The sequence below is a fragment of the Meriones unguiculatus genome, chromosome 4 (assembly GCF_030254825.1).
Source record: "Meriones unguiculatus strain TT.TT164.6M chromosome 4, Bangor_MerUng_6.1, whole genome shotgun sequence".
Taxonomy (NCBI): Eukaryota; Metazoa; Chordata; class Mammalia; order Rodentia; family Muridae; genus Meriones; species Meriones unguiculatus.
Genome location: NC_083352.1, coordinates 98,085,726 through 98,107,523, shown reverse-complemented (window position 1 = coordinate 98,107,523; position 21,798 = coordinate 98,085,726). Strand labels below are relative to the sequence as shown.

The following is a 21,798-nucleotide window of genomic DNA, read 5'->3' as shown; positions in this document are numbered from 1 at the left end:
GAGCCAGGGAAGCTGGGGTCGGCTGTGACTGTCCACACAAACCTACGACATTGCATCGGGGCAGTGGCTCAGGCTGCACGACTCAGAGTGAGCGGAGCCAAGGCCACGGCAGTAGACAGTAGGTGCCAAATATGGCAGTCACTTGTAAGGTAAGAGCCTAGCCACATTGGTCAGCAAGGAGGACTCCTCTTCACTGTGTTTTTATTTATTTGTTTAATGATTCTTTTTCTCATTTTTAAGCTATTATTCTCACGTAGCGTTACACCAGACCATTCTCAGGCATGTATGTAATGTTGCCATGCTCCCTGCTTCTCACTCCCTCTCCCTGTTCCCCTTCTCCCTTCTCTCTCCCCTACCCCCTCATCTCTCTCCCCCTGCACTCCCCTCTGCCCCCTAGTTTCGATGCTCTCATGTTATTCACACATATATGATTTTGCCTCTCTAAAGTCCGAGACCACAAACGATAGCACACACGTGACATTTGTCTTTCTGGAACTGACTCCGTTTGCTTTATGATTATCTCCAGAGCAGCCATTTTACTACAATCAGCTTAGCTTCACTTTCCTCCACAGCTGAAAACGACCCCACACTGGCTTCAGCCACGCCTCCTCTGAGGGACACCTGGGTTGCCCCCCACCCTAGCTGTTGTGAGCAGTGCTGCTGTGAGTGTGGCTTGGCAAGTCTGTGATGTTTTCATGAGAAGTTTTACATAAACATCTGGGAGTATTGTATGGTAGTATGACATCACACACACGCATATATACACACACATATATGCACACATACACAAACCACACACAGACATACACAAATACACAAACACACACAGACATACACAGACACATACACACATACACACACCCACACACTAGGGGTGGGGGGTTGTTCATGGAGCCCAGCCTATCCTCAAACCCACTTCAATCCTCCTGTCTTAACTTCCATCACGCTGGGATTTCAAGTGTCAGCCACACTTTCTGTGCCTTGGAAATTCAACAGAAGCCAGCTTTCAGGGGAAATTTCTATCATTAAACGGGATTTTAAATTTGCATATTAGAACTCATGTCCCATGGATGTATTTGTTTCCTTGCAGAGAGACAAGGGCCTACGCCCTGACCCTGCTGGGTTATAAGGCATGGAATATAGAAGCTGAGGCAGGATACTCTGGAAAACATCCCAGGGCCAAAACTTCACACAGTGCAGCAGGGCGTGGACACCTCTAAAGGAATGAGTCCCAGTCCCTCCTGGCCCAGGCTGCCCCTTCTTGCTCTAGGGAAGCCTCTGAGCTTGGGGCTCGCTGTTTCTCCCTCCCCCAAAGGCACAAACAACAACAACAAAATCCCAGTAAGACAAATTGGCACTAGCCAAGGATGTGCTATGATCTTTAAAAAGATTTGTTGGAAATATCCTTTTCACCTTGTTTCCAAGGAGAAAAATGTGCAATTACTGTGCTCAAAAAGGCAGCAGGAGTCAGGCATGGTGGTACACAACTGCAAGGGGGATGGAAGAGGCAGAAGGGTCCAGGGTTCAAGGCCATCCTTAGCAAGAATTCCAGACAAGCATAGGCAATGTGTGACATTGTCAAATAAATTAAAATGATAAAATAGAATCAGAGCACGGAAGACAGCCTTCTCTTGTTTCTGCGCTCTGAATCCCCATACTGCCCCCAGACAGTTCTCTTTCATGTAAATCCACAGTAATAGTAGGATTATTACTATTATTACTATTACTCCTAGGAGAGGAGTGTCAAGCCATTGCCAGCCTCTCTGTTGGCTACTCTGCTGCCTCCACCGCAGGGCATTTCTCAAGGGTTAACGTGAGGACCTTGAACTTAAATGTGTGCTCATGGCTATGAGCGCAAAGCCAGCGGATTCTTGCCCTTGACCTGATATGGTGTGAGGGTCATCCCCCCAAATCCTGCTGAAATGTGCCCGTCATGATGTGAGAAGACAGGGCGTTTACAAGGTGAGGTCAGGAGGGCTCTAACCCTGGGAAGAAATTAAGGTTCTTTCTTGTCCATGGGGCCTGTTAGAAAGGTGAGTCTGGCTTCCACGTCTCTCCTCGCTACCCTCTCTGGCTCTCTCACACAGCCCCCTGGCCAACTACTGTAATGATGCTGCAGAAAGTCCCTTAAGTCGCTGACTGAACTCCTGGCTTCCAGGACCACGAGCCCAAATAAATTCTGTCCATTCTAAAGCATGAGGTGTGCATGATTCTCTTCCAGCTGCACAGAACAGTTGGGGAGAGTCAGAGAGAGCCCCCATCCATCCCTAGGTCCACAGGCTCCATTTACAAGCTCAGTGAGTCCATATCTGACCCAGCAAAGCATCATGGGAAGCCAATTTCCAGCAACTCGTCCCTGCAATATCTCATGGGGAACATTTGATGGTTCCAGTCTAGCTCCACATATACTCGCTGCCAGTGGAGTCCCCATTACACTCTTTGTGTGAACCAGGTCTGGGATTTGGCTTTTCTAGTTGAGAAAATGTTAAAGGAAAAAAAAAAAAAAAAAAAAAAAAAAAAAAACTCGGACAGTAACATGTCCACATGCCAGGACAAGTGGCACGCACAGACCACGTGACGGCAGCTGCTCCCTGAGGCATGCTGGGTAAATAGGTACCCAGGACCAGGTTGTTGCCAGCACACAGCGCGGTGCCCCAGAGGGAGGTGGCTTCTGACTGCTGGCAGATGTGGGGGACAGAGAGCACACACCTGAGCACAAACACAGCACTGAGCCTACACCCGCTAGGAAACGGAGGAAACCCCCACACTCCCACGCCACAGGCTTCAAACCCGAGGGGTTGACACGGAGCCCGGGCCAATATGGCATAAGGTGAAACACCCTCACAGCTTAACCTTAGAACGCAAGAGCCATCGTATGTCACACCAGATATGTCACACCCTTTGGGGTTTGAGACAATAGCTATGAGATATCAAACAAAACAAAACAAAACCGTTTCCCCCTGTGGAGCAAAGCCAGTATCCCCAAGGGTACTTAACCTCACCCCCCGGCCTCTGCCCATGCTCTGTCCTGACAGAAGACACATTTGGGGGAGGGAGGTTGCCCAGAGCGGGAGTTCTTGGTTCCCACAGTTCTCCTGTGGACGGGAGTCCCCTATGCACTGGGGTACCCGAGTAATGCTCATCCTAAGCTACGACAACCAAAACTGTCCCCCAGGGAGTGCTGCATGTCCCCAGAGACTGAAGCCAAGTGCTGCCGGTTGTCTGGCTGCGGCCACCCTAGGATGGCATGGGGAGGGGACAGGCTGCCCCCTCCACCCCAGGCACGTAGCTGGCCCAAGCTCTGTCCACTCAGTGTGGCGTTCCGACTCCTCAAAGCCAATGAAGAGCAGCGTTGGGGACCTCCACAGCAGGCGTGACACGTGTGCAAACAGCACAGGCGTAAGAACCGTGGGTAGTGCCCTTCACCCCTGAGCCATCTCTCCATCTTCAGAGCCTCCTTCTGAAGACCCACCACGGGGCCTCGCTCCTGAAAGGTCCCTGTGAGTGTTGCTTCAGCCTGAAGCACCACTGGCTACGCCCTTCCAAGAGTGAAAGCCCGTGTGTGTGTGTGTGTGTGTGTGTGTGTGTGTGTGTGTGTGTGCGTGTGTGTTGGGGAGGGGAGATGGATGACCCTGCACTCTCTATGTGGGCTGTATGACACTGCTGTGTTCCTGGCATCCTCTCCCACTGCAGCTGAGGCACGCAGAGCCACCCTGTGGACCTCTCACTTGTGTCCCTGTTCTGCTGACATTCTATGCTGCCTCCAGAATCATCATCCTAAAGATCACATGGTCCTGTCATCCCTTTGTTTATAAGCCCCCAGGCCCCGACATCAGGAAACACAGCTCTGTAGCACACACGGAAGAGCACCCGGGTCTCCATGGCTTCCTCAACACTCCCTGATGGAGACGTGGTGACCACTGACTGGGCCCCAAGGGGGAACTGTATCTGTCCCTCCAACACCTCCATCCCCAGGGCCCCGTCTCCTGCACAAGGTCACCTCACCTGGCCAAGCCAGAACGGGTTTCTCATTTCTGAGCTCCTTAGCTCCCGGGACTGTGGGGAGCCTCCCCTTCCCCTGTCTTCCTTCCCCCCTCCTCCCACGCCATCCTCCCTGGCACCAGGCACCGGCTCTCGTGAGCTTTAAGTACTCAATAAATGTTTATCAAGCTTAAATCTCCGGAGTTGGAACTCATTTCCTGGTCTTTGCTTGTAGTGCCATGCTGCCGCTGCCTGGAAGGGCTTCTGAGCAAGTACCAGAGTGGTCTGAGACCTGAATCTTGCTTGGCGGGGAGGCTGCATCAAAGGCCATCTGCCAGACATGGCTAAAACTCCTTCTCCAGGCTCAGGAACCATTCAGTGGCCAGGAACTGGCCATGGAGAAGATGTAACACTCCTTTGGGCATAGAAGCTTGCATGGCTGTACATATAACAGAGTCTTACACGATGGATGAACTGCCTTCAGTCTCATCCCCTTTTACACTCATTCTCCCCTACCTCTTTGTATGTGTGTGTGTGTGCGCTCGAACAGGCATGCATGTGTGCATTGAAGGGTGTAGAGGTCAGAGGACGACTTTCAGGAGTCGGCTCTCTCTTTCCCCCACGTGGCCCCAGGGATTACACTCAGGTCTTCAGGCTTGGTGACAGGTGTCTTCACCTGCTGAGCCATCTCACCAGGCTGATCTCTTCCCTGTCTGAACCAGGCCTTCCGAGAGCTGCTCCTCTCAAGCGGTGCAGTCATCTGAGCTATGCCCACTCTCTGGCTCCTAGCTCTGTCTCCACTACTGTCCCTAGGGCCATCCTGAGAGGCCTTCCATCAGTGACAAAAAACCTCCCAGCTCAGGAGATGAAGGACTCTGCCAAGGACTTTGTTTTCCCGTTTATATGGACTCAGAGACTGAGCTGCAGCTGGGTAAAACTAATCTTGTCCAGGCTGCACCAACCGCAGTTGCTGAGGGCAGAAGTGGTGATTGGACAAGCCCCTCCTGAGTCTCCAGACACGAAGCCATGTGATCACAGACCCCCTCCAGACTACAAGCACGGACTGTTTACCAGCAGCTTAGGGATGGCAACAAAGCGGCAACAAAGGCCGCCTTGAACAAATGCCAGCTTTGTCGGGCCTGTGCTGCTTCCCTGGGGTACTTTATTGGCAGCTCTTGTATCCAGACAGCTTGGCTGTCGTGTGAGTCAACTTGGGATCTGGAAGCTCAGATCTCCAGAGGGACCTGGGGGGGGGGGTCTCCTTGGGGTCTCCCTGACCCTACGGTTACTGCAGTGGGCAGGATGGAAGGGGTTCTTCCTAGGAAATGGCCTCCTCTGGCTGCCTCTGCATAAATTCTAATCAGGTCAGCTAGTCTGCGAACACGAACACAGGGCGCCTGGCTCCACCAACATGGTACCGCTAATACAATTACCGAGTAACAGACCTGGCTTTCTCAGCCGTAATACGATTTTAGATCCTCGGGGAATACGCCGGGCTCAGTGGAATTGAATTACGGAAGCACCCAGGATGTAGTGAGTTGTATTTGGAGCCAAGTTCAGGGAACTGTAGAGTTCAACGGCCCCTCAGACAGAATATATGACAGCGACAGTGCACTCAACGAATTTCCCCAGGGTTGTGGCGAGCCCTCAGCAGCCTATGGGGCCAGGCTACTGGGAAACTGTTAAGAGAGAAATCTGGATAGAAAGTGAGTCTCCGTCTTAGATTTTTTTTTTTTTTTTTTTTTTTTTTTTTTTGTGAGAATGAAGAGCGTGCCTGGATTCCACTAGAATCAAGCTCCCAGTTAAAACCAGCAGAAGCATCTAGAAAGTCCCAGAAGCTGTCCCAGTGTGAGACCACTTCTTGAGGTGCACTCTCCTGACGCCCACCCAGTGGACATCTGTGTGGCCTAGAACTCAGTCTAGCCGAAAGGTCAGCTTCAGAGACACAGCTACGGCAGGCTCACGGAGAAGCGCCAGATTCTCAAGCAGGGTTACTTTGGCTCTTTCATCCACAAAATGTCCCAGATGCATGAGGCTCAGGAATCATGAGAAGACACACACAGGCTGTGTGTGTGTGTGTTGGTGTGTGTGTGTGTGTGTGTGTGTGAAGACCCACCACATTTTCCAATCACCCGAATTTTGATACTGTTGCCTCGTCCCAGAACACGGCCTACCACAGAAACGCTTCAAGGCCGCCTTCCTTTGTCACATTTGGTCTTATTTTTACCTTAGACCTAGTATAAAACATATGGGTCCAATGGCGTGGAACCAAAAATTGAGGCCACAGGCTTTGAGCTCTGAGCCCTCGGGGCAGAAGCTGGCCTGAGCATAAGGGGAGGAGCCACTGTGACCATCGCCTGCAGCAGCGTGGCTTAAAGGCCGAGCTGTGGCTTAACGTGACATGGCGGTACTCTTCCTAACCCCATGCTGAGGATAGACCCCCGGGGCGCCAGGCATGTGAGGCACCACAGAGCTAACCTCCACCCGGGCAGCTCCAATGGATCCGAGTTCCCTCAGGACAGGGCATCTGAGTCTACTCACCCCCGCAGAAGCTTGAAGAGCATGCAGCCCAGGGAGAACCAGTCAGCGCTGCTGTCATAGGATGTGCCCTTCTGCAACACCTCGGGAGCCATGTACCCGTGGGTGCCCCTGGGGAGAGAAGAGAGCGGGTCACAGGAGAGCACTCTCCCACGTTGAGAGGGCACAGACCTGGCCTCAGCACACACCCCCTGCACCGAGACCCCTGCGGAGAACCATCATGAATTCACATCACCGAGTTCACACAGGGAGGGGAGAAGGGTGTCAGGAAAATTTGGCTGAGGTATCTGTCACCCCACTGTCACCTAAACCTGGCTGGCTAGGCGGGTGTCTGTGAAGACCCAAGGGTACACATACTACAACCCAGATGAGCCTGAGGGACCGAGGGCAGCCTCTATGTCACCACCAAAAAGAGCCTTGGGGGGAAATCCCTCATCAGTAGCTGTTCTGTCTCTCACTGGCTTCTGTCAGTGAGAGGATGAAGGGGATGCAGGCGTGGCCAGGGCTTAGCATCACGAGGCCCCGGAGGTGAACGGAACCCATGCACGATCCCTCAGCACCTTTCATCCCTACCCTTAGGGCTAAGTGCTGCTGACTTGCTTGCACACACCAAGGATTGACTCAGAAACCCCTGGCCAGGAAAGATCATGAGTGACCACTGGAGCCCACGGGGGAGGCTTGGAGGAGCCACGTAACACATCGTATGGGTGCTGGCAGACAGCAGCCAGCTCAGCTCTCCACCAGGCACCAGCATAGGATGAAGAGAGCTCTGCCGAGAACATCGGGGACCTCTGCCAGGGCTTCCACAACACTTTGTGGGAAAGCTGAGCTTCGGCCTTGACTGGAAGCCATTTGAGGTGACTTTTTATCCAGGACTGAACCACAATCTGGGAGTGGAGGGATGTCCTCTAGGAGAAATCAAACAAGCTGACATGGGTGGGCTCTGCAAGGTGTTCTCTGGGGTCAGCCAGAGCTGCTGCCACTGGGGCTCCCTCACTGGCCTTCATGGCAGCCAGATGCCCACGGCTGGGTAGATGGGCCACTGGGAATCCAGGAGTACCGCTAAGCAAGGACAGCACAGGTAAGCTCATCCTGCCTCCGAGAAGTAAGAAAGGACTCAAACCAGTGGCTGGCGATGCTCTCAGTTCTGGAAGTTTCCCTCTCATCTTCCAGGGCTCCTCACCAGCTAAATTCATGCTGACCACAGCCCGTGAGCCCGCAGCCCAGTGGACTGAATCTGGGACCATACTGGAAACCTCGGACCACCTTGAAGATGCAGTGGCCGAGAGATGGTGTTCAGGATTCATGGCTGTGGCTTCAAAGGAAAGAAGAGCCAGCTTTGGGGTGGGGTAGGGGGTTCTGGACACATATCTTAACCCAGACTCATCGCTGAAGACGATGACGTCAAAGCCTGGGGGAGGGGAGCTTCCTCTGCCTAGAACACAGCACCTTTGAGGGACAGAGGGACAATAATTCTAGCCCTACTCTGCGCCTTCAACTTGACTTTATATTGCTGTACCTTAGTCTACACACTGTCAAGAGTGGATAGCAACGCCCATAACTGGTGGGGGTTTGTGCAGATACTACACTGAAAGCAGCTGTCTAGGCACACCTGAAGCAGCGGAGATCTGGCCCATGGCACAGCCAGTCCTGCCAGATTCCCCAGCACCCCAGTGGCCCCTATCTGCCTGGGGTTCTGCCAGCTGCCAGGTCCATCAGGTACATATGGCTTCTCTCTCTCTTTCTCTCTCACAGGGGATGTGAAATAAACACTCATACCTGAAATTGTCATGGAAGGACAACCTTGCCATCCTCTTCTTGATGCATGAGAGATAATGGGGCTGACAGAGCTGGGAGGAGAAACTCAAACCCAGGTCTGTGGCTCCAAAGCCTTCATTCAGCCCTAGCCACACACACACACACACACACACACACACACACACACACACACACACAAAGCCATACTCTCTGTGCCTTTATCTGCATGAAGTTGTGGCCCAGGTGCCAGCATTTAAACCAGGAGCCTGGTCCCTCAGTCCAGTCTCTCTGTGAATGCCATTTGAGACGGTCCATGTCAGCAGTCAACATGGCGGATCTGGAACACCTGGCAGACAAGCCTCTAGGCACAGCTGGGAGCCGTTTCTGGACCCGGGCATGCCTATGACTGCATTGGTTGAGACACAGCTCAAATACAGTTTCTCGCATAGCAGGCAGAACAGCCCACCCTTTGGAGCTGGTTGGACAGTCGGGACCAGGGCGGCCAGGTGAGTGGGATAAACAACCAACCCCACTAAGTTGTGGCCCTGGGCAGATGAATTCTTACGAGCTCCCCTACTCAAACTTAGTTACAGCCCAGTAAACTGCAGACATTAGCACACCAAAGAGTGCTGCCATTAAAAATTCAAAAGCATCTCTCAAAAAGCGGCCAGTGAACCGCCTGGGGGAAAAGCAGGTAGCCGCACTCTGTCCCAGCTTCCCCGCAAAGAGCGGCCTGCCTATGTGCCGTTTCCTATCAGCGCGTCAGCGTCAGCGTGTGACCAGGCTTTCAAAGGCAGTTTTGATTTAAGACGCGGCCTCATAAAGCACGCTGACTCCAGCCTCGGTTCTAGTTACCCGATGGAAGGGTCTGCAGTTTATTTTCCACACGGACAAATGGAAGGAGACTCCAGGGACTTCCCTCCAGGGCCGTTCAGCGCGGAGAACGCGTGCTCAGAGGGGCAGTAGAGTGAAACTGTAAAGACGCGGTGCTAAAACCGAGATATTCTAATACTTATTTTAGTGTCTGTGGGGGCGTGTGTGTAGGGGTCACGGCTTTGAAGCCACGGAACGACTGACTGGAGCCAGCGCTCTCCTTCTGTCACTGAACTCAGGCGGTCAGGCTGGGTGGCAGCAGCCTTATCCCCTTAACCTGGAAGGAGACTAAATGGCAAAGCCAGAGTTGAGGGGTGTGGCTCACTGCTCCTTCAGAGCTGCGACAAGACTTTTACTTAGAGATGGCCTCAGGCCAGGTCACCTGAGCTTAACATTGCCACCACTAAGCTAGCCTGAGTCCTAAGGGCTGTGGCAGCCAACTGCTTCACCTGCCAAGGCTAACAGCACGGCCTGTAAGTAAGGGGATGGCTGGCTCCCAGCAGCTCCTCATTTCTCAGAAGCGCAGCAGACGGAGATGGGAATTCAGCCCTGAGCCCTCCCTGGGGAAATCAGGGCAGACGTCACATGCCTCTCTAGGGCATGGACTCTGTCATACACTCTGGCCATGGAATAAAAGCATTTATTAGCTTTACTCTCTAGAAGAAGAGAATGACGGTCAAAGAGGTGAGCAGACTCACCCGGAGTTTCATGGGCAGTGGGCAGTCAGCTTCTGCAGGGACAGACCCCTTCCTGTGAAGCAGCTGGCCCTGACCAGGATCGGCTTCCCAGGAGTCAAGCCAGGCCCCACAGACAGTGGCAAGAAGCCGCCCTGCTCGTCTCTACTCCCACCACCTTGACACTGAATACAACACAGAAAATCCCAGCTGGTGAGGGAGATGAGGGGTGCCAGCGGCCAGGAGGCACTGCCCAGACATAGGCACCCCGGTGCAGAAATTTGGCAAATGCAGCAGACAGCAGCCACGCTACTCACACACTGGCATGTGGCTTCTTCTTGGAGAAATCACAGGCGAGGCCGAGATCGGATATCCTCACATGCCCATGTTCATCCAGGAGGATGTTCGCAGGCTGGAAGGAAAAGAGGTTGGATGATCCTCAAGAGGCCGCTGGAGCGTCATGTGGTGCACCCCTACATCATTTCATCATGGCCAGCAAGACTGCCAAGAATGCCCCCCTACATCCTCATTTTATCACGGCCGGCATGGGCGGCACAGAGTGTGCCCCTACACCATCATTTCGTCACCGCCGACGTGATCTCTACAGGGTCTACTCTACACCATCATTTCATCGTGGTTGACGTGGCCTCTTTAGAGTGTACCCCTAAGTCATCACTGGACACTCTGTGGGGTTCTCAAACCAAGGCAGCAGGACAGTGAGCCCAGCACCACTCTGCTGACTTCAGTGAGAGAGGCAACGGCCCTTCCCACCAGAGAATGGCACTCCAGGAGAGTGGGAGGGAGGGCTCCCACCGTGGGCTCAAAGCATGCCTTCCCCATTACACTAAGAGCTTTGGTGGAGCAATGGGGACTGGGGCACAGGCTTCATGCCATCTGTGGACCACGAGGACCAAGACAGGGAGACTTGCAACTGCTGATGAGGGCTGGAAGCATCCCACAGCACCAGGCCTGTCCTGATGGACAGCCATCACTGACCAGAGCCCTGCCAACGGCAGCCTCCCCCCGACTCTGACGGGACTGAGATGTTCATCCAGATTAGAGCTGCTCAGTGCAATCACAGAAACAAAGGAACCGCCTTCGCCAAACACACCTGACTACGGTCACCTCAGGAATATCTTTCTGCGTTGGGGCACCTATTGTTTTGCCTAAAATAAAAATAACGGCAAGCTCTTACAACACTGAAACATGAATAATCAGGAGTGACGAGAATTAAATTTGAACGGGAATTAAATGACATCATTGCCTACTAAATAGCTTAGGAAACAAAAACAGCAGAGGGGTGGGTAAAAGCCATCCCGAGGGCTTAAATTAAGACGCCGGCCAGCAGCTCCACAGGCTGTCAGCACATATCTGACAGTTCCTCATAAAATTCATGAACAACTAACATGCCATGAGCCAACCAGCATCTAGTTATTTCTAGTTCAATTTAAAAAAAAAAAATTTTTTTTCTGTATGCTCTCATATAAAAACTAAGAGAGGAATTCTTCAACCCCCAAACTGTAGCATTTTCGCTTCCTAGATCCTAAGCGGTCTGTGAGTAGCAGGACGGGGTGGCATGTCTGTCACCCTGCCACTCGGAGTGGGGGGGGGTTGCGCTGAGGCAACGGGAGCTCAAGGTCTACGCTACCCTAGGCTGCACAGGGAGGCCCCTGACATCCTACAGCACCTAGGAGAAAGGAGCACAGCTTTGCCCCTACCCACACTGCGTGTTCAGGTCAATCTGGAAGGAAGTGGAAATGGGAGGCAAGCGCTTTCTCCGGGTGTTTTCTTACCTTCTTGGTCAACTTTCTGTCACCCCTACCAAGTTAACCCTTGCTATTAGTTACGTCCCTCACATGTGTCTGTATTCTGCTAGGGTCTCTAGCCTTGATAATTCTGTTTGTTTGCTTGGGTTTTTGTTTTTTGTTTTGCTTTTGGAGTGTTTGTTTGTTTTGCCAACTTGATACAAGCTAAAGTCATCCAAGAAAAAAAAATCATAATTAAGAAAATACCTCCTTAAGATTGGGCTGTGGGCAAGCCTGAAAGGCATCTTCTTAATTGGTGATTGATGGGGAAGGGGCCAGCCACTGTGGGTAGAGCCATCCCTGGGCTGGTGGCCCTGGGTTCTATAAGAAAGCAGGCTGAGCAAGCCATGGGGAGCAAGCCAGTGAGCAGCATCCCTCCATGGCCTCCACATCAGCTCCTGCCTCCAGGTTCCTGCCCTGCTTGAGTTCTTGCTGTGAATTTCCCGTATGATGGACTACAAGCTATAAGATGAGACAAACCCTTTCCTCCTGAAGTTGGTTTTGGTCATGGTGGTTTTATCACAGCAATAGGACTCCTAACCAGAGAAGTTCCTTTTATTTTCTCCTCTGTCTGTACCTCGCATATATGGGTGTCACCATGGACACACCCAGCAACTACCCAGGTCCCTCCTTCATGGGGAGGCTCAGTGCCAAGTACGCCTCTAGAGTGGGAAGTCACAGGACTCAGATTCAATGCTTTTCAGCCAGGGGGCAAAGACAGTAACTTGACCACACCTCAAGGGTCAACCCCAACTCAGTGAGGAACCACCACGAGCTATCCCCAGGAAATTCTCCAGGCTGAGATGCAATCCACAACCAGCCCTCCCTCCAACCAGCCTTGTCTCACAGCAGCCAGGACCCCATCACTCATTATCTCGGCTCACGGTCCATCTTTATCCCTCTCAAACTCCAGCCAACCACCAGGGCAAGATCTGTTCCTTGGTGAGCATCTACTGAGCCACGATTTTATACAAAGTGGGAAATGCCCCGCCCCCACACCCTGACCAATGTCACCTTTATTGTGTACTTCCTGACCTGAGAATGAGAGCTGCACCCAGAACCTTAGCGGGCACTGAGGTTACCGTGACAACGGGGATTGGCCACGGGTACCACCCCTGCAGTGGTCACGCACCGAACAACTCTGCCAGGGCTGAGGTAGGGATAGGAAGAAAGGGGCAGGATTCCACTGTGGAGAAAAGGGGTCACGGGGGGAGGGCGTAGGTACCCTCCTTACCTTCAGGTCTCTGTAGACAACAAATCGGGTGTGCATGTGCTCAAGACCCAGGATGATCTCGCTGGCATAAAAGCGCATCTCCTTCTCGGAAAACACCCCGTGCTGGGAGAGGTGGTAATGCATGTCACCCCCTGCAACCGGAGACCCAGAGGGCGAGTCACAGATGTTCACTGAGAGGACACAGAGGTCGCCCTAAATAACAGGGGTGCTAGAGAAGATGGGGGGGGTGACTCTTCCTTTTTGCCTCAGAGTCTGTCTTTGATGTCTGTAATTTGGCCAAAGGTGTTGATCATTATGCAAACAACTTCAAGCAGGTGATGGGGGCGAGAGCATGTCTCGTGGATGGGATAGAGCAACCGTTAGGGGCTTGGCGGCTTGGCTGCCAGTTACGCCACAAAGCGTCGGCCAGCTGACCCCCTGGTCATTTAAACGCTGCCCAGTAACAGAATCACCTATGCAGTCCAAACTGGTGACCTCTTGATAGACAACAGTTAAAAACAACAAAACAAAACCAAAAATGAAAAACTTAATACTAAACACTGGTTCCCATGGAAGGAGATCGGACGCTGACACCTTCAAAACAGAGGCGTGTAGCTGACAAGACCCAGGCTGTGGCTATCTGCGAGCCCTCATAAAACTGTCACCTGATCAGAACTGTCACGTGTTCAGAACTGTCTGTAACACAGTGTTGGGAAAGGACAGCACTGTGGGACTTCAAGCACGGTCTACAAGGCCCAGGCTGGCACATGTCTGACTTTGCTGCCCTGGAATTCACACACCTTTTTCCTCCTCGAGCACGTACCGAGGCACTAAATAAAGGGCTCCATGCTCTTTCCAGTGGACCAGTTTGGCCTCTGCCAGCCTGTCCCTGGCAGGAAGGGGCGGCTCTGCCCTCACCCTTCCATGAGCACAGCCCATACACACACAGGGTCTATAGAGCCTGTGCTGTTGGCTCCGGCGTCTTTGACTCATTACTGATCTTTTGTCTTTCCTATTTTGGGGTTAGATCTGAGCTCAGATCAAACACTCAAAGCATAATGAAACTTCAAGTGAACTAAAATAAATAAATAAATAAATAAACATCTGAATGGCTGAATGGTTCATCTTTCATTTCAGCTTTTCCTAAAAATACTCCAAGTGCTCAGAGATCGCATTCTCACACTGAAAGCACTTCCCAGCTGAACATTTTGTGTCTGTGCCTTTTGGGGGTGGCTGTTCATGGTTTCAAAACTGAACGCAAAGTCCCGAGGACTTGGGAGGCACAGAAAATGAAGGCAGAATCTACAGAAATCATCCCCTGAAAGCCAGCTTCTAAAGGCGTGTCTATCTTTGGCCTATATTCTCAGGAGATATTTCATTCCTAAGAGTGGAGACCAGGAAATAAGCCAATGAAAGACCGAGGCCGGCCAGCTGCAGTCCAGAAGGTAAAAACTTCACAGTCAGTATTTATTTTGTGAGAAGTTTCTAGACCCAGCTTTCCAGGCAGAGAATGGCAAGCTGTGAGAGAAATCACGGCAACATGAATCTACTGAAAACCAAAGGGCAAAGACGCCCTCAGACCACAGTGAGCGCCCAATTATGAGGCAGACTCACAGAGCCCAGCGTGCCCGGGTACCATGGGCTCAGAATGAACAGCAGGAAGAGCTGGGCAAGACACCTGGGGCTTGCTTACCGTTCATCAGGTCCAGGATGAAGCAGAGTTTGTCTGGTGTGTGGAAGGCGTAGGTCATGCAGACAATGAAGGGACAGTCCTACAGCAGACAAACACAAACCTGTGAGAGGAACAGAAGATGCCCCGGAGAGCATGCCGCCACCAAACACATCACCACGGACTCCCGTCGAGCCCTCTCTTTGGCTCTGAATGTGACACACGAAGTCACATCGGGAGCCACAGAGCAGCAGGTCCGGCTAATGACAGAGGCAGAGACGGAAAGCACCATCAGAGCAGATGAATTTGGGGCGTTTTCTCGCCCTGATCTGTCCTGGCACTGTTCTCTCTGATCATAGGCCCTTCAAAAGACCAGCAGCACCAGGACTGCAGCTGCCCCTCTGGGCTCTGCTGGCCACAGTTTGGGTCCCAGCCAGTCAACTATGTATTTGAAGCTCTGCTTTGAACTGAGGGGAACCAAAGGAGAAGGCAGTTAGGATCTGTGTTAAAGGAATGAAATTAGCTTTTGAAGGTGGAAAAATGTGCTGCGGAGTGACTGACGGGATAACTCAACAGTAAATGGTCTGTAAACAGTCTGTGTCCCTTGAGTCGTCTGTGAATTCCAAAGACCCCTAAAGGAAATGAGCGCTGACAGGTTGATTAATGCCTGTGGTACTCTGAATAGTCAAAAAGCACGGACAGGCCTTAAGAAACACAAGCAACAGAGGTAGACGTGACGGTTTCCTCTGGGGCGGGGAGGTGGCCTGGTGGGAAGGCTGTGGCCCAACAGTCTGAGAACCTGAGCTCAGAAGCCCCAGACCCACGGTAGGGGAAGGACAGCTGAGCGCACACCGGGATGCTGGCACCGGGAGGCAGAGAGAAGAGGCTTCCTGGGGCCCGCTGGCCATTCAGGCTAGCCAAGTCAGTGAGTCACGAGCTCAGTGGGAGACCCTGTCTCAAGAAACAAGGTACAGAGCGACCGAGGAAGCCAGCGGCCACCTCAGGCCTCCTCGGGCACACATCTGGGTAAGCATCCCACACCCCTCCACACAGGCTAGCACATACGAATGTACACATACAAATGTACACACAGATATATATGCACACACGCATACACACATATGTAAGCAAAGATGCACACACACACATACAGGCACATGCATATGCTACATGCACCTGAACGCACATGAATACCCATGTATACGCACACGTGGTACATGCACATGGGTATTCATGTATACAGAGGCGTAGACATGCATGTGCACAGGTTTGCACACACATACATATACATACAAGGACACACACAAAACCACACACAAGGTGCACGCCCATGTGTACCCAGGGACACATATGTATACACAGTATGCACAGGTACTCATCAAAGGCACATACATACACCTGCACTCACACAGGTAAACCCACATGCATATAACTATGAACTAAATTTGCTCGGACAGCATGGCCTAAGCCCAAGCACAAAACAGAGCAACAGGGGCGAGTCCTGTGAAGAACTCACATGGAAAGGTGGTCATGTGACTATAAGAACTCTGACCCAGAAGGCCGCAGGTGGCATCAGTGTTTTCTATCGGCGCTGAGCAGCTGTGCACGGCCACACACTCTGCATCAACCCACCACTCACGCCTCGGTGCTGAGCCGTGGCCGGCAGTCTGGAGCTATTACCTGGGCTGTGCATCACCACAACCCGGCCACTCCACACCACACAGACAGTCCCCGAGGCGAGGCTCCAGAGCTGTCTAGCGACTCCGCTTGGATTAGCTGCCATGTGAGTTCTGTGTCCTTCTCTGTGCCTTCTAGAAATGGCTCAGGGGTATCCAGAAGAAGACCTCAAGCTGGATTCGTTCCCAGAGCCAACCCTGCTATTCAGCTACATAGAGAGTGACCGTCAGTGGAGAAGCGTGGACTATCTCACACTCTCAGGTAGAGAGAAGTAGAAATAGCCGCACACAGGTCAGGCTGCCAGCAGAGAGAGCTGCCTTGTAAGAGCTGGGGGGAGGAATGGCTTGGGCAGGGAGCGCGTGTCCCAGGGATGACTTCAGGACTCCGGGTGCCTGACAAACCTGCATCTCCCGCCATCATTCATCAGATCTCTGCTGGACACATGGCAGGATCTGTTCAGGCTCTTCCCATGTCCTCGAGACTGAGGTCACTGCCAATGTGGCCTGCCCATACACTAAAGGGCTTCCTTGAAACTGTGAATTATTAAATTCCAAAGACAGTGTGGAGGTTTCCCCAGTGTAACTCCCTTAAAACCTCTGTGTTGGGGAGATGCTCAGTCTTTATGAGTTTCTCGCCATGCAAGAGAGAGGACCCAGGCTGGGTCCCCAGAACCCACATGAAAGAGCGAAGCACAGTGGCATATACTCGCAATCTCAACACAGTGGAGGCAGAGAGAGGGGACCTCTGGCCTCCCTTGCCAGCCAGCCTAGAGCAATTGTCGAACCCCCAATCAGGGAGAACCTATCTCAAAACACAGTGGAGAGTCCAACAACCTGAGGGCAACACCCGACACAGACCTCTGACCTCCACACGCAAGCACACACACAGAATATGGAATAACAGATTCCGAAATCTCTGTGTTAAGGGTGTGCAGAGGATTTCGAGTTGACGTGAGCTGTAAACTAAGGATGTACAAACTTGGGCTCATTTCCATAAGTCTCCTAGAGAAAATTAGGCCAAGATGAGTGACAGCTTCCTCCTTGGTCCTCTGCTCTGTTGAGATGGTGAATCTGCTGACTCCAAGGGTTGTGGATCCTCAAGCCTATAAAGCACACAGCTCTATTCTCCCATGAGCCACTGGCCTTCTGGGGCCCTGTCTTAGTGAAGGTCACTGTTGCTGTCATGAAACCAAATGACTAAAATTAAGTTGGGGGAAAGAGGGTTTATTTGGCTTGCACTTCCACACCACTGTTCATCACTGAAGGGAGTCAGGGCAGGAGCCTGGAGGCAGGAGCCGATGCAGAGGCCATGGAGGGGTGCTGCTTACTGGCTAGCTCCCCATGGCTCGCTCAGCCTGCTTTCTTATAGAACCAGGACCACCAGCCCACAGGTGGCCCCGTCCACAATGGCTGGGTCCTTCCCCCATCAACCACTAAGTAAGAAAATGCCCCACAAGCTTGCCTGCTTACAGCCCGATTTTATGGAGGCATTCTCACAACTGACGCTAGCTTGTGCCAACCAGCATGGACATGGATGGACACACACACACACACACACACACACACACACATGCACACCACCGCCATGCTTTTTCACATTTCCCCATGACCTTCTGGGAATGCCATCTTGTCCTGTCCACACTTCCCTCTTCATCCTCATCGGGATTCCCCAGACACTTCCCGTGATCTAATGGGCAGCTCAGTGGAACAGAGAAGTGGGTGACCTGAAACTCAGCAAGGCCAGGGTCTTTCCCAGCTGGGGTGTCAGGACACCAGGGGACCTGACAGGGGAGGTTCTGTAACACAGTTGCTTGTGGTCCTTCCAGTGACAATCCCTGAGAAGGCTGCAAAGGGGCTGTGTATTTAGGGAGATAGGGAACAAGTTTGAGATTTAGAATTAGAAAAAGAAAGAAAGAAAGAAAGAAAGAAAGAAAGAAAGAAAGAACGAACAAAGAAAAGAAAAATATCCCTGAAGACTTTGGTTCCATAATTCCAAGACCAGGAAGCCAAGCCCTGAATAGGGAACTAGTTGCCTGAGGCCACAAAGAGAAGGGAAGCCAGCCATGATGGAAGCCCCATGTTCTCCCTATAAGGTGGTTTCCCCCAGGCACAGGCTCCCCTTCACCCAGGTCCAGCCGGGTGGATCTGCCCACTCTTTTTCACCAGCCTCCGTTCTGACCATCCAGTTCTGAGCAAGCAAGCCAATCGAGTTTGAGCCTTTCACACCCTTTAGACAAGATTTGTTTCTCACAGCCTCAGACCACATCCCTGTGGGCCGCAGCCTGACAGCAACAGATGGCCTCACTAGGCATCTGACCAACTTACAGGAGACTGTACAGCACCTGCAGCCAGCCCCTACCTCCTACCCACCCCCAGCGCTCTGCATACACTAGTCTGGAGCGCACTGCCCCCCCCCCACGGCAGTCTCCTTAGTGAAACCGTACGGACACCGGTGGCTACAGTTCTGTTTTAAGCTCAAGCGCCATAGTGCTTATCTTATCCCTGACACCGGGTGAAAAAGACCCAGAAAAGGAGGAAGGCTGGGTGTTGCCTTAGAACCCGCTGCCTGCAAGCATCCTGATCCAGGGGCCAAGCCGACACCGGAAGGAGTGCCACATGGCGCCCAGGACATGCAGAACCAGATGCTGACGATCCCAAGTCACTTTACTGTGGCTCTCCCGGCTGAAGCACCCATGTCGTCACTGACAAAACAGCCTCAAGTTTGGGACCCGAACACTGAACACAAGTACGGTTAGTTCTCTCATGGTAGTGGCCCGGTGTAACCCTCTCTTCAAAAGTATTTCCTTCAGGTCAGGTTTACTTCTCACCCCCCACCCCTCACCCCCGGCATCTGGATAAATTAAACAGTAAAACAGCACACACAATCAGGCCTTGCATCTTTCCAACATCAAAAAACCACTCTCCGTAGGACTTCTTGAAAACCAGCGCGGCTTTGAAATAACTCACTAAAAATGGGTCTAAATGTCCAGAGTTGGAAGGCAGGCGAGCATAATGAGGGATTATTTAGAGCCCCGTTCTCGTTTTACAGTTCACCTAAACGATGCGGTTATTTTGCTTCAGTAGCAAACAGTCCTCTCAGAAGCTCTGAAAAGAAACGCTAGAATCGTTATCAGCCGCAATTCAGTAAAAGCAGGTCAGGAAAAACCACTTTGCCTCCAACGGGCTGATCTGAAAGGTCAGCTTGGGTCAGTGCAGCCAAGGACTGGAAGGGGCAGGTCTGTTCCGGCTCTCCACGGGCCCATCACCAGCTGAAGGGGTTCTTTGATTAGCCAGGAAGGCTTTCAAGTCCTTTAAGCAGAGAGGACTGAGCATCAAAGGCAGCTGTGACGGTCAGAAGAGCCCCCACATACGGCTGGAGGTGACAATCAGAACTTGCGCACCTACGGCGTGGACAGTGACATTCAGAGCCCTCCTCTGATTACCGGTGGGGTTAACCTGCCAGCCGTGAGCGTAGGCCGCACGGTATGACCCTATCCTAAGCCCCTGGTGCCAAGCCCCTGCTGAGCTCGGAGCGCTGGCTGACAGCCTTGTGGTGACCACAGGCCTGCACAGATTTTAACAAGGAGTGCTGTCTTGGATGGGCCGCCTTGTTTGGTGGCTTCCGTACAAACAAATAAAGGCCACTGTGGCTTTTGGTGATGGAGGTGGTGGTGCAGGGATTGAACCCATGGCCTCATGCCCGCTCATCAAGTGCTCATCCCCTGAATCTCCAGCTCTGAAGCTGAGGCCTAGATGCCTGGCAACACCCATCCCGGACAAACAAATCCAACTGGAAGTCCCGCCCTCTGCCTGGCTCATGGAAGGCAGGTCTGGGCCTTTCCCGCTCTGGTTAGCTTTCCATCGTGTGGGCAATTTTAAAATCACATTCAAGCGTTCTTCTCAACATAATTTCCCGGAGTCTGGGTACCACATTCTGCCAGGAAGGAGGCCAGGAGAAGGGAGGGGCTCCGAGGGAGGCTATCGGTCTGCAGGACAAGGCGCTGTACTGTCTCTCCTCGAGCAGAGAGCGGTGTCACCCTCCAGGCGTCTGCCCAGAGCTAGCCCACCCTGTGCCACCCCCCTTCAGCTTGCTTTGTGATCAGCTGGGGCGAGCAAAAGCAGCTGAGGAGAGCTCAGAAGCTCGGGACCCGCCTAGTTACTCACCCCGGTGCTGACGAGGGACAGCATGATCCTTTCGTTCAAGGCCAGCGTCTCCCCCTGCTTCATCTTCACCCTCTTCTTGTCCAAGCACTTCATGGCGTACCTGGGAACAAAAAAGATGGGGGTGAAATCCAAGCTGGGAGCCCACACCGGGCTACCCAAACTTGCGGGCTATTTCTACCCAGTTGAAAGAAAGCAAGAGGATGCCTGGGGGGCCTTGCAGGAAATCTCTCTCCATTTTGCCCGCACTATGGGCAGAAAGCAATCACAGGGTACTAGAGGGATTTCTCTCACCACGTGGATAGAGGTGCTACTTAAAGTACAGAGCAGAAACAAAAAATAGTAATAATATGTGTCTCTATATACGTTCACCGCCCCATGGATACTGAGTAGGGAAGGGATTTGCGCTGTGAACGCCTCTCTGTAAGACCCTAACTGGATCCTCCTGCCCTCAGACTCGTCCTGTGGTCTTTCAAGTAATAAGATGATTTTTCACGTCTGCTTCCGGTTAACTGAGGGGCCCGCTTACAGTCTGTAAGAACCTGTGACAAGGTCACAGGGAAACTGGCCAGTAACTTGGCCTAGTCGATAAATGACAGATGAAGGGACTCGGGGAACATTTTCAGGAAGACAGCGGGAAGCTCAAAGAGAATTCCTAACTTGTTACAAGAGTCTGAAGGACAGAAAAGTCTGTGTGGCTGTCACGTGTGGAAATGGCACCGGAGTCGGGGACTCAGAAAACCGGCTTAGGTTTTTGTCAGCTGGAGCACTGGGAGCTGAGAGTGTTCCGGAACACCTTGAGGTAGAGGCAGGTGAATCTCTCTGAATTTGAGGGCAGCCTGGTCTGCGCAGCAAGGATCTGGCCAACCGGGGCCTGGTGAGACCCTGTCACATGACCTACGGGAAAGCAGTGTGTGAGGCAGCAGGGGACATAACCACACCGTGGAACCCTGAGAACACGGGGACTTTCAGAGCATTCCACATGCTATTCTTGTCACGAGCCCTTTGCTAGGATGATTCTCATAGGACTGTTCACTGAAGAATGGCGTGGACAGCACCGTCAGGCCCTGGACACTCCCAACAGGAGCCCTACATGAGGGAGGGCACCATGGGTCTCTGGCCCAAGCTCGCAGGGGAGCAGGTAGCAGTTCCGGGGCGTGCTCCCTGGTGAGGGCACTGCATGTGCTCCTGCTGGCTTCCCGACGGCCCGAAGAAGGGACGGGCCAGGCTTACTGTACAAATCCAAACACATCTATTTCTTTCTCTAGGGCCGAGGCCTCCAGCTCCCGGCGAGACAAGGCAGAGGCTCACATTTTCCCCGTGTCCGCTTTTCTGCAGCCGTAAACTTCCCCAAACCCTCCTCGGCCAATGATCCTGTGCACGCTGAAGTCGTTCATGGTCAGCTGTGGAGGCAGAGGGCAAACGAGGACATGAAGTTACACGCAGTCGT

General features: G+C 52.5%; 1 protein-coding gene across 2 annotated transcripts in view; it reads right to left on the bottom strand.

The window, feature by feature from the left end:
- The window catches only part of Grk3 (G protein-coupled receptor kinase 3), a 91,382-nt gene that overhangs the window by 16,058 nt on the left and 53,526 nt on the right, over window positions 1-21,798 (bottom strand). For both annotated transcript variants that reach the window (XM_060382603.1, XM_021646322.2), the window contains exons 8-13: window positions 21,660-21,751; window positions 20,352-20,451; window positions 14,536-14,614; window positions 12,864-12,994; window positions 10,142-10,236; window positions 6,523-6,630 (exon numbers count right to left, since the gene is read on the bottom strand). In XM_060382603.1, coding sequence (XP_060238586.1) covers window positions 6,523-6,630; window positions 10,142-10,236; window positions 12,864-12,994; window positions 14,536-14,614; window positions 20,352-20,451; window positions 21,660-21,751 — 605 coding nt within the window. The remainder of the gene's footprint in view (window positions 1-6,522; window positions 6,631-10,141; window positions 10,237-12,863; window positions 12,995-14,535; window positions 14,615-20,351; window positions 20,452-21,659; window positions 21,752-21,798) is intronic.